The 12,876-nt window shown below is 42.8% G+C and overlaps 1 protein-coding gene across 3 annotated transcripts; it reads left to right on the top strand.

Moving 5' to 3' along the window:
* Positions 1–1,468: 1,468 nt before the first annotated feature.
* On the top strand, positions 1,469–12,338 carry TMEM100 (transmembrane protein 100). 3 transcript variants are annotated; one of them, XM_013092735.4, is made up of 4 exons: positions 1,477–1,915; positions 4,547–4,731; positions 8,514–9,018; positions 9,844–12,338. In XM_013092735.4, exon 3 carries the CDS (start codon positions 8,576–8,578, stop codon positions 8,978–8,980), a length of 405 nt encoding a protein of 134 aa, XP_012948189.1. In that variant the 5' UTR covers positions 1,477–1,915; positions 4,547–4,731; positions 8,514–8,575; the 3' UTR covers positions 8,981–9,018; positions 9,844–12,338. The 3 variants fall into 3 exon arrangements, with proteins under 3 accessions (XP_005012302.1, XP_012948189.1, XP_038021435.1); XM_005012245.5 differs by lacking the exon at positions 9,844–12,338 and having other exon boundaries at positions 1,469–1,915; positions 4,547–4,662; positions 8,514–9,759; XM_038165507.2 differs by lacking the exon at positions 9,844–12,338 and having other exon boundaries at positions 1,496–1,920; positions 8,514–9,759.
* Positions 12,339–12,876: the final 538 nt, after the last annotated feature.

The raw sequence follows: 12,876 nt of genomic DNA, 5'->3' as shown, positions 1-12,876 counted from the left end.
TTAGGGCATTCATTTGTACCAAAACACATGAATTGTAAGACCAGCTTCAAGGCTTGTTTATATGCCCTTCAGATTAGTTCCTCGAAAATCAGCATCAGGAGTTATTTTATGCAAAACTTTCAGTATTTTTACGTAATACTTTCAGTAATAAACTTGGTATGGAAAAGTAAGAATGTACTAATGAATATGTTGGTGGAGTAAGCAGGGAAGGGAGGTCTCTTATCAGTATAGGAGATATATCCAATATATCAAATAATACCCTGGAAGGACTAGAGAAGAATTGATGTAATAGGAGTGGGGTGAAATTTAGGTCATGCACATGTGTGCTAACAGCAAGAATTTCTGATACAAGGTGCTGAAAGGAACCAATACTGGAGAAAAGTCCAAATATAGTGAACAATCACGGTTAAATTGTGAAATGTTTGTTTCTGATAGAGATGGGCAAATGCTTCCACGCAAAATACAGATGAAACCTCATCTGGAAAACTGATGATCGAAAATAAGACTGAATCTGATTTTTACCTCTTAGGACGCTGGAGGGTTGTTCATCCATGGATAATTGTCTGTGAATACATTCAGCTACGGGCAAGACAAAGGTTCCTAAGTATCAGCAGAATAAGGCTCACAGCCTTCAACAGGAGAAATAGGAAACCTTGCTGATTTGAGGTGGAAGTTGGCAAACTCATAAAGACAATGCCTGGCATGGCTGCTCATATTAGGAAGGACCAATGTGATGTCTTCTCTAATGGCCTCTCTGATGACAGTTCCCCTCAGATCTGGTTGCTTGTCTTTTCTGCTAAATTCTTACGTATTTGGAGGGAACACTAGCAAATGGGGAAAAAATGCCAGTTTCTTGTATAAAGCTGTGGAGCTCTTCCAGAGCCCTCTGGCTGATTCGGCTGTAGATGAACCCTTGGCAGGATCTCTGTCACTGGGAGGATTTAATTACACACAGAGGGTAAATCCTGGCCCCAGTGAAGCTGATGGAAGTTTTGCTGTTAATTTCTGCGGGACCAGGATTTCACCCTGGAAAGGGAGTCAAAAGTACAGGCATGCTTTCTGAGACAGAGGGGCTGATTAAATACAGCTGGTGTACTACTCTTTTATCAATCATTGATAAAATAGAGCCTTTTAAATACAGGCTTCGGGTAAACTTAACCACAAAATTCAAACATGCCCTTTTACAAGCTTTAAAAACAAGATATGTCTGTTTTTTATCTGAAAAGAAAGGAAATCATAATAAGAAATAACTCATACCCGCACCCACCCACTCCAAACCCTTGTGGCATTTGGCGTTCAGCTTCAATAGGCGATTAAAGCACGGAAAGTCCCATTAAAACGCTCCTAGCTGATACATAAGGCTTCATCCCCTCCGGAGGGCATCCAAAGCTCTGCTCGTCTTTGCTTAAGTCCCAGAGGAACTGCAGCAGGAGGTGCACCTTGGTAGCATCCCGCAGCACCCTGGCTATTTGCACCCCGGCCTCCCCCCGCGTGTCCTGCTAAGGACGGGGCCGGCCCTTGGTGCCGTAGCCACCTGGCAGGGGCTCTCGCAGCCCCTCTCCTTAAACCTAGGGTCCGCCCGGCCGGGAGGCACGCGTGGGCTCGGCTTCCCCGGCCCGCGGAGGGCAGGACAGGGCAAGGTAGGGCAGGGCAGCCCAGCCCCGCCGCTCTCCGGGCTCGGCTCGGCCCGGCCCCCCGAGGCCAGCCCTCCCCCGGCCGGCGCCAAGCGGGACCTGCCCGGGTGGGAGCGGCCGCCCCGCCCGCGGCTGCTCCGCCGCTGAATTTGCTCCGGCCCCTGCCTCTTTTCGCTCGCACCGAGAACTTTGTTTACAGTCCCTTGTGCAGCGAGCTGCATCCCCCTCTTAGGCTCTCTGCGGGCTCCTGGCCGCTGCAGTTCTTGCCCGGCGGTCGAGAGGTAAGGTACGGGACGGCACAGCACCGCACGGCACGGCATAGCATGGCATGGCTCAGCTCGACATGGCATAGAAGGGCTCGGCTCGGCTCGGCTCGGCATGACATAGAAAGGCTCGGCACAGCTCAGCTCGGCACGGCACGGCTGGGCTCGCAGCACCGGCCCCGCACAAGCCGGCCGGTCCCAGCCGTGCCTGGCGCCGGGCGGCTCCGGGCTCCCCCGGGCCACAACCCCGCAAGGCAGCGGTGCGGGTCTCAGGGCAGCTGCGGGGCTTTCGGCACCCGGCCGCGTCCCTTCCTTCCCCGGGAGGTGCCGGGGTCGCTGCCACACGCCGTGCTGCGCCCCAGGTGTGCGCGGCGCTCACGGGCGTGTTTGAAGGGTTCGGGATGTGCTGATCAGAAAGTTTGTTGGGGTTGGGGGGGTTGGTTGGCTCCCCTCCTATCCCCTAACTCGGTCTGAAGAATGAAAAAGGTGCGTAAGAGCTCGAATCCGGCAATTAGTTTACCTAAAAACTTGCTGGTGGAAACTTATCTGCATCCCGAGGCTCAGGCAGTTGGCAGGGGTGTAAGGCGTTCTCCTGCCCGTTTCATTAAGGGCCTGATCCTGCAATCTTGTAAGTATAAATTCGAGTTCTGTATTTCCAGGAGTGTTTCCATGAGGAAGAGCTGTGGGATTGTATATAGGATTATTTTAGTGGGTTGAATTCCAGTTCTGTCTCTCCTCTCAGTACAGCCAGACTCCTGTTGCTGTTTTTCATAGTCACTCTAATGCAAAACCAAGTGTGAAACATGGGTATTATGATTAATTGGGATTTTACATAAGCAAAAAAAAGGGTGTCTGCAGTGTTACGCAAGATACAGGGAATCGGGTCCAGAGCCTGAAGACATGAAAACTTTAATGTGCTTTGTTGGTTTGGAGTAAATGCAAAAAGGGAAAGGACTGTCGTGGCTGAGAAATACCAGCTCTTTGCAGTCACACAGATCCTCAGTATGTGGGAAGCCCCCTGAGAGCACTATGTTGAAATGAATCAGAGTTAAACCATTGGACTTCTAAGGTATGGATTTCATGTGTTTCTGCTGCTCAGCTTTGTGGTGAGCTAGAGAAGGATGAGGGAAGAAAGCCCAACTATAAAAGTTGCTCTGACTGGTAGTGTGTGGGTTTTTTTTTTTTCTTATAAAGGCATTAATTAAAAAAAAAAAAAAAGACCTAAACTCATGTATTCAAGGGCAAATGCAAATAAAATACTGACAGAGCAATTCATCTTCCCAAAGAATGATGCTGGAGAGTAGCTTAGGGGGCACAATTGCACTAGGAAGAGATTTGCACGTGAATGTAACCGTTCTTATAATGTAAGTGGAAATTGACTGCAAGATAGTTTCAGAGGTCTGCTTTTGTTTTAATGTAATCTAGATTATTCATCTAAAGTCTTTGTATTTCTGCATTTTCCACACTTTTCAAGAAGTGAAGCTAATTGTTAGATAGCATGCACAAGAATATAGTCAAGGAGAGAAGCAAGGAGACCTCCATATTATTAGCTAACTTCAATGATCAGCTAAATATACTTTAGATATGTCACAGGCTTATTCCTAGGAGCCTCTACAGAACAAAAGAAGCAATTTGTGCCTGTGAATGCTTGTGCTTGTGAAACATTAGCATGGTTTATGGAAATTAAAAATCAAAGAAAATTAAGAAAATCATATGAACTCATGCATTGATTTTCATCTCCATTTAGGAGCTTCTGCTTCAGTGTTAAATTGATCCTCCATAATCATGCCCATATAGAAAGGGAACATTGAATAAGATCAGCAACATAAATTTCTGCTGCTTTGTAAGTTCTACCCGGTTGCTTGGTGGTTTTGCAGAAGTTTCTGCAGTTGATAACAATTTCCATCACTGCTTTCTGCAAAGTTGTCACAATGCACTGCTGCAGATTCTGCCCGGTCCCTGTCTGAGTTATGAATTTGGTTTTAATAAAAAAAAAAAAAAAAAAAAAAAAGAAACAAAGAATATAAAATGTAATAATTATTATTACATTATAGTGTATTATTATCATTATTTATATTATTTTATATTACTAATGTTATTATATTACCTTTTTTTTTTTTTTTACATAGGGGATTATATTACCTAGTTTTTATTATTAACAGAATAAATAGATGTAAAAGAGAGTTTTGGTGGGAAACATGTTGTCACTGTCAGTTTACAGCTAGGACTCAGACTGAGGCACAGGAGATTAAGTGATTTGCTCAAGGCACTGGAAACATAAAAGAGACAACTACACAAGTGTTCTAAGTTGGGATTTGGCTCTTTGGTTCACAAAGGTGAAGTGTGTGATAGAAATGGAGTTAAAGAGACTTTTCACTGCAGTAGTTCATGTGCATTCCCTTTTCCTGCCTAACTCTTTCAGGGGCACTTGCCTGGGTTGTGACGCTTCAGCACTGAGAAGTCACTTGGTCAAAGCTAAATGTTGCGTAGTGCCAGAAATGGGTGACAGCTGCCGAGAAAAGAGGCAGAAACCACTAGGAGAGCCAGAGAGAGAACATCTCCTGCTTCGGTCAGCACACAGTGGGAACTTTTCCATGCAGGAGTTTTATTCTTAAGAAGCTGATGTATATCCAACCACTTTTCTTGTAGGAAACCTCCATACCAGAACACCGTCACCTCCGATTCATCATTCAGCAACATCTGACACTGCAAAGCCTGGAACAGCTCTTTCTGCTGCCTGACTCTGCCTGGAATTGACAGACAAGGTATCTTAAGATGTCTTCCTCTGCTTGCTGAAACCAAGGATTTGTTGTGATGGATTTCTCATGGACCTGGTAGGTGTTCATGCTGATGGAGTTCATGTCTTTTCAGTAAATCTCCATTTACACCTATTAGCGGGTACGGTATGCTTCAGGGTAAAACATTCCTCTCTCTCCTTTATCCCATGTTAGCCGCAGATTGCCACACAAACACATTCTTTCTCCAAGTCAAAATAGTTCCTTAAGAAAGTACTTCTGGTATGATCAGTGAGAGGATGCTGGTGTTACCCGGTATCTTTGCCTAAACATCTTACCCTGAAACCTGAACCAAGTCACCTGTTGGCACAAGTCAGAAATTATTTTGCTAGGAATGAGGATCTAGTGCCATTTTTTAGGATGAATACCTTTACTCACACTTCAAATAGGTTCTGTTATTTATTTAACTTACAGTATTTCTATAGAGGTTTGTTTATTTGTTTTATATGAATGCCTGTCTGCTTACATCCTATTACAGGCATGAACTGTACTCCTCGCATGTCAGCGGGTGTTTTGCCATTGATGTAGTTCTGGTAGTTTAGGATACTTTATTTATTTATTTTTTCAATCCATGTTAATTTTGACTGTATAAATATCTCTTCTTGCTTCGTAAATCTCTAAAAGATGTCAAAAAGACTTAATGCTCATTGGGGGTGTATCTGAAGCAGACAGACAAGGACTTTGGAAACAGGTGTCCCACAAATTTAAGAATAAGTCATTGAACAAATTGAATTCTACTAATTCAATTTACAAATTGAATCTACAAATTGAATTCTACTAATGGTAAAATCAAAAAAAGATAGCATTTGGGTGGACACATTCTACCACTGTGCTGAAGTTCAGAAATGTTTTGTGGGTAAGTAATGTAGCAACATAATGTCAACAGTGTGAGCCTCACTGTCATGTAAATCATCATGGAAAATGCTGAATTTGGGCTTAGATCTGTCTGGAGACAGATTATTGGCTCTCTAGCACAAATCCATAGCTAGTCTCTTTCAACTGATATGAAAGGTTCTGAGTCACACATTATGAAGTAAATCATGAAGTATGATTTACAGTTCCTAAGAAACCCTAAGGTATATAAGGTGCCAGCACAACGTATTTGCTTTGTCTGCTAAGCACTGCTCTGATCCCCTGCCTGCCCTTGGGGATACAAAGTGCCTTCAGTGTTGTCATTAGGGAGGGAAAGGCTACTCATTCTGGTAGCTGCTGAGCATCCTGCAGGATTGAGCCCTGAAGACATCTGTGCACAACAAGAGAAAATAATGAGCTAAGTGCTCTTCCTTAGAACAGTAGAGCAAAACTTTGTCTAACCAACTCTGAACTTCCTTCTCTCAATAGCGTTCAAAGAAACTCAAACACAAACTCTCTGACTAGGTACATGGTATAGTCTGGGTGTGGGAGTGTTAAAAATAGAGAAATCCTCTCTCTCGCAAAACACACAGTCAGTTGTATGAGGTAGTGAGATACAAAACCAAGGGCTCTCCACAATGGAGGAATATATCTTAGCAACAAGGCTGGGAGTGGTGGGAAAGGAAAAGGAGAATACAAGTATCTGGCAATTAACTTCCTAGTCACAGATGTGAAGGTGATAAAAGTGATAAAAGCGTTACTGCATTGCCAACACTCTTCCTTGTTCTCTGGGCTACATACCATGCTGTTTGTAACAGCAAAACTACGCAGTCTGTACTGGAGGCTGGTGGAGAAGTCCTGAGAGCTATTCCCAGCAGGGAAACCCAGTGGTTTCCCAGTGGCCTGTTCTCTGTTTTGTGTGGTGGGGTGCACAGATCACCCAGCTCAGTCCAAGGCAGTACAGCAGAAGTAGAGCAGCCCCAGACCAGCAGAGTCCCAGCAGGATAGCAGAGGTCTGTCATTGCAGCTGGAGCAGTGGAGAGCCATGGGCTGGCCTTGCCATGATCAGGTGGCCTGCAGCTCTGCACTGGGCTCCATGGAACCAAAAGCCGTTCTGTTCTGTGGTTCAGATACAATCAAACTGTACGCGCTGCCTGTAGGACCCATAGTGTGTTTTTGATACGAGACAGGAGGAAAGCAACCTGCTGTAACTCAGATGAGTGGATATGACTGTAAATCTTCCTCTTGCACAGTAACATGGATATGATCTCATAAGGGACCTATTACTTTTCAGTTAAGCGGATTTAAATGGCAAGCCAATAGTCCAGCAGTGGTGTTGTAACAGTAGGTTCACCAGCTTTGGGCTGACAGTTCCTGATTGCAGGAAAATGCCTTCATCTCTGTTCTCCTCACACCCACACCTTGTCATGTCCATTTTTTATTTTATTTTATTTATTTTATTTTATTTTATTTTTTGTAGAGTAACATTTGCTTTGAGAAATGGTTCATTGTTCAGTGATGGTAGAACAGCTATGCTGCCTCAGTGGGTGGCAAGTTTGATGTGTTGGACATAAAAGATGAGCAGAGGAGTTCAGAACCAGCATGTAAAGAGGGAGATGAATCGGACTGGTTTAGAGAATGAGCTGAAGTTTGACTTTTCCAGGAAGATAGTTCCGTAGTAGGTCTCAGATTACTTGTCCCTGGGCCAGCAATCTGAGTTGCAGTGTTGTGTCCTGTACAGAGAAACACAGAAGCAGCAGTTCCTGCCCACAGCACTCTGGACCTGGCACTGTTGCTGGAGTCTGCAATGCCATGGTACTGAATTCTCCCATGTGTGACTTCCTTCAGCTCTTTGGAAAACTCAGCTATGATCAATAGTTATAAGTCCCTGGGCAAGCAAACTTTCTTACAGACATCAGTATCTGTACTCATGGGAGTAGCTTCAGCTGTTGATACTAACATCAACAGATCAATAAGAAAGTGATTTAAATATCATTTAACTAAAAAAAAAAATAATCTGTTATTGTTCATTGCATGGGAAATGGGAAGTTTTTAAACTTTTTCTCTCAGGATACTTTGCTAGTGAGGAGGGCAAGTGGTTACAAAAAATGGTACTGTTTGCATTGCCAGTTATGTTACATCCCAGTTCTACACACATTTACTCCACTGCGTTCATGGGAGTAGGTGAATACATCTTAGGGTTCTATGACAGCTAAATCCACTTTTTCTTATGTAAATTTGCTGTCAAGCTGTAATAAGTCCAGCAACCAGTGTACATATAATTTTTTGTAGTATGCGTGCTGTGTACACTTATGCAAACTATAATGTTCAGACTTGCTATCTGGTGATCTCTGCTCCCGCACTGATTTGTTATTTATTTTAGATTTGGGAAAAACAAACAAACAAACAAAAAAAGACATAAGAATTCCAAATATGGTATAAAGAAGCAAGCTGATAAAGAAATGTCTTTTTTTTTTTCTTTTCCTTTTTTTCTTTTTTTTTCTGGGGCAGCTCTTGCCATGTTATTGTGATGACCTTCGGAGCAAATCTGTGTACTGTGTGTGGCATAGGTGTATATTATAAAGAAACACTGTGAAAAGGGAGAGTGAGCAACAACAGAACTTGTAACCAAAAAAGTCTGGGGACTTCACCTCCTTGTAAGAAAATGAAAATCTAAATTGCATCCAGAACTACTGGCTTCAGGATGTAATCTAAAGTGGGGTTATCCCACAACACTTTGAAGTTGGTGTCTTTCTAGGTCTATGAGTCTCTTCTATCTAGCACTTACACACATTTACAACTACTCTAAGAATCCTTCATGGTCAGTAGGATTACAGTCAAGCTTGTGCATAAATTCTTGTGGGGTCAGAGCCTCTGCTTGTCTGCCGTCCTGACTGAGATACTTCTCTATCCCTGTTTGTCATATAACAGCAGTGCTTTTTATTGAACTCACGCTCTTCTCTCCACAGTGCAATGTGTGTTAAGCAGAGCCTGCTCTAGCCTAAGAACCAACCAAGTCAAGAGAACCAAGATGACAAACGAACCTATTAAAGAGATCTTGGGCACTCCAAAGCATCCTGAGCCTGTAACCACGGAGAAAAGTAATAACAATGATTGCGTGATAACCACCATCCCTCTTGTTAGCGAATGCCAGCTGACTGCAGCCACAGGGGGAGCAGAGCTCTCCTGCTACCGCTGCACCATCCCCTTCGGTGTGGTTATCCTCATAGCCGGCATCGTGGTTACTGCTGTGGCATACAGCTTCAATTCCCATGGATCAATCATCTCAGTGTTTGGATTAGTCCTCTTGTCATCAGGACTCCTTTTGTTGGCTTCTAGTGCAGTGTGCTGGAAAATTAGGCAGCAAAACAAGAAAGCAAAGAGGAGGGAGAGCCAGACAGCACTTGTGGCACATCAGCGAACCTTGTTTGGTTAAAGACAACCATGAGAAGGCTGGACAGAAGACAGAGCCTTGTAAGTCAACTTGACTATTTATCAGTAGGACACATTGCAGGTTTTAATTTAACATTGGAAATAAACTGAAATGGAAACAGAATGGATTAAGAAAGGCTCTTAACAACTCTGCAAATGCTCTTAATGTTTTTCTTACTGCAAACTTAATAGTGATTCTTTCCATGACAGAGGAAAAAAAACTTTTCCTGCATAAAAACTGTTGTTGTAACTGCCATCATCATAACTGCATTCTCCAACATGCTGATTGTGTTGGAAAGGGAACTTGTGGGAACTAAGAAAATAATTTGAACTGACTGAACTGACTTGAAATGCCAGAGATCTCCTTAAAGCACACTGTGACATTTGACCAAGGGAGAAGTCATAGCATTTGAAGTGACTGCAAGTTTATGGTCAGATTGTCTGTGACTTAAATTGTTGCTCAAAAAAAAAAAAAAAAGGCAATACAACCAACCAAACTGCAGATTGCTCAATAAGCTGATTATTATATTTTACATAACTTCCCTCTCCCAATATCTGTGGTACTTTTCCCTTTTTTAAACAACTAATATTTTGTTATACTATTGAATAGCAATAGGTAGAAATGATTAATTATATTGTCTAACCTAAATAACGAGGTATGGTTATAGCTTAAAATATGAGACTTTTTTTTTGTAAATTAAAGTGGTCAGACTTAGCACTTTTGATTATTTTGCTATAAAATTAAAAGTAAATTTCATTAAAATAATATTTGGTGCTGCTAGACATTTAGAAAAACTTTTTTTTTTTTATTGCTTTCAGGTTAGCTTGCATCTTCAACTGCTTTATGATTCTTTTTCTTTTTTGTAGAAGATCACCTTTGACAATAACTGTGAACACATATATCACTGAGCCACTCGCTCCCATGACGGCGGTGGCAATGCCACCTCAGAGCACACCTGCTGAATGCGTGCTGCAGTGGGCCTTCTGCAGGTCATCCCCAAGCCATATGCTTCTCCTGCTGAAAACACACAACCATTCCGGCTTAAGTGCTGACTTTTCCTCTGCCCTGCATGGTTTAAGCTTGTTACATCCATAACTTATCCCCGGATTTGCAAAGTGCACTTCGTGTTTTAAATAGAGCAAGCTATATGTACAGGAGGGGATGTTTGGAGTCAGTATTTGCGTTGCCACACTCCGTGGTTACCAGACGCTATAATAAAATCACTTGCATCAGAGGAAAGCTGACAACACATTTTAGCACTTCCATAGCTCCAACTTAATCACGGCAGGAAGCTTTCCTGCTGCTAGGAGAACATGTTGCGTCACCAGAACATCTGACACTGGTGTCTAATGTCAATCACTTTGCTTAAGGTCATTAAAAATATTAGGGTGTCCCCTTACGATGTACAGGTTTGCATGAGTGACAATTCATAGGAAACACATAGCATGATAAATAATGGAACAGGTGGACTAAAGTGGTGTCTTTCCTGTTTAAAATGAGAAAAGTGATTGACATTAGCAAAGCTGGATAAGCTAAATAGGGCTGTTTATTTTTTTTCCCCTGGGAACACAATAGTTTTTCTGACTCCTTCTTCCCCCTCCCCATTTCTCTTTTCTCAGTGGAATTTTGCAGGCAGCCAAGGAGAGAATTGCTGGGTCTGTAGAGATGCAGTGATTTCCAGTACACGTATAGCAGCTTAGTCCGATGATTCCCAGGCTGAGCTGAGAGCAGAAGCAGGCCTCTCGCCCTCTTCAGAAGTTTTTCCCATGCATGGGTCCTCCCTTCGCCATTGCTGTGATGCCAGAGAGCTTGCATGTGGTGGGCAGCATGTAGAAAGAAAGTAGAGGTACAAGGTGAGGCTCTGCTCCAAGTCAAATGAAAACGGGGGCAATCAGTTTACAACAGCAAGTTTGCAGGAGTAAGACTGAGTAAACATTGCTCTTCTACTACTAGAGGAGATTTCCTTTCCCACATCTTTGCTCTTTTTATATATGGGACCGCCTTAGCACAGACTGCTGTGCTCAGTAGCGTTAGCTGTATTCTAGTGAGACAAGGTACGTGCACAAGGATCTTCATATCAAGCCATTGGTGAAAGTCTGTGCAGGAATTCACTTGTATTTGTGTTTTATTCAGAGAAGCAAAATGGCAACTCTGTGGGGAATGGTCCCAGTACCTGGTCCTGGTGTCCTGCAGGAGCAAGGCAGAGTTTATAAACAGAATCACAGAATTGTCTAGGTTGGAGGAGACCTCAAGATCATTGAGTCCAACCTCTGACCTAACACTAAGAGGTCCTTCACTAAACCATATCGCTAAGTTCAACATCTAAATGTCTTTTAAATACCTCAAGGGATGGTGGTCTCTCCACCTCCTCAGTCTGACATCTCATGTGCTGTTGAAGGTGTTTTTGCATGTTTCATTGCTGAATTAGTTCACAGAATTGGAAACCTGCACAGACTTCTCCTCCATAGTTTGTGTCTTTGATTTTGGGTTAATCTGAAGTTGTTATTGGCAACTTAATGGCCAGTGATGACACCCAACATGAATTTCACAGTCTATATTTTTCTTTTCTTCCTGTATTTTATATATTACAGACATTTTCATTATTTCTGTCTCTCTGCACCCTTAAAAAACAATCATACTGGGAGAGTACAGTGTGGCAGGCTTAGCACCTTCATCTTACCAGAAAATGGTGATACTGCTATATCTGAAATGTTTTTACAAGGGCAAACAGGCCAATGATTTCACAATGGTCAACATCCTCCCCACTCCCTCCCAGACTGGTCAGCTACAAACACAAAAGTTCTGCTTCAATTTTATAGCCTCGTGACCTAGCCTGGGTAGGTTTGGGGTTTCATGCCTGGATGCTGTGTCGCGCAATCCAGGTCTTTCATGTAAAGCCATTTGGAACTCCACACTTGCTGCCTGGTGTTTTTCGTGGGAACCTGAAAGACGAAAGTCAGCCTGGAGGATGCAACCCTGTGGAGATCACAATGACTTTCCAGTTCAGAAACACCTTCCCTTCTGGTGTGAAAAGGCTTTGAATGCAACAAATGGTATTTCAGATGTGGGAGAGGTTGGGTGGGAGCTGATGCAAATTTTATTGTCACAATTGCTTGTCTCTCCCTTCCTGAAAGCTCCGGCAGCATTGCGTAAGAAAAATTGCCCTCACAAGGATAGAAAATTATCTAATAGGGGAATTGCAGTGGTGTGCCGGGCAAATGTTACAGGGATCTTAAATAATAATTTCAAAACCTAAGCACAGGAAATTGTGTCTGTAACTACACCCTGCATTGCTATTGTACACAAAGCCAGTTATAGCCTGGGACAGAATTTTAAAATAATAATCAGTTTGGTATGACAATGCTTAATATTTGTTCTAGTCCAAACGCCCAATTTACGAGTCCCTAGCCACATAACAGGTTATGTTTTGTATGCCAGAGTGGTTCTAATACCATAACTTGCCAGGTTAAAAACAAAAAACAAACTAAAAATGCAAAAAGAGAGAGAGAAAGGTTAATTTCTGGACTTGTGTCCAGAAAAAATTCACTGCCTTAAACACTTGGGAGAGCTCCTGTTATCAAATAATATATGTACAGCATTGTTGCAGCTCTACAGCATAGGAACCAGGCTCAGAGTAGTAAAAGAAGAAAGGCCTGGGGTCTCAGCAAGATCCCAAAGACTCAGGCCAGGAAGCAGCTCTCTGGAATACCCTGTATTCTTGCCTCACCTTTGATTATTTAGAGCCAAAGCCCGGCGCTACTGCTCTTTTTATATCTGAGATGGAGCTAGTCACTTAGGTATTGGCAGGTTTCACCTCATTTGTTTTTGCAATGAGTTCTGAAATAAGAAGAGCAGAGCAATATTGACAGCCATCAGTTTGCATATGCATTTCCAGTACT

The sequence above is a fragment of the Anas platyrhynchos genome, chromosome 19 (genome assembly GCF_047663525.1).
Source record: "Anas platyrhynchos isolate ZD024472 breed Pekin duck chromosome 19, IASCAAS_PekinDuck_T2T, whole genome shotgun sequence".
NCBI classification, from domain to species: domain Eukaryota; kingdom Metazoa; phylum Chordata; class Aves; order Anseriformes; family Anatidae; genus Anas; species Anas platyrhynchos.
This window is presented reverse-complemented; position numbering and strand designations above follow the sequence as displayed.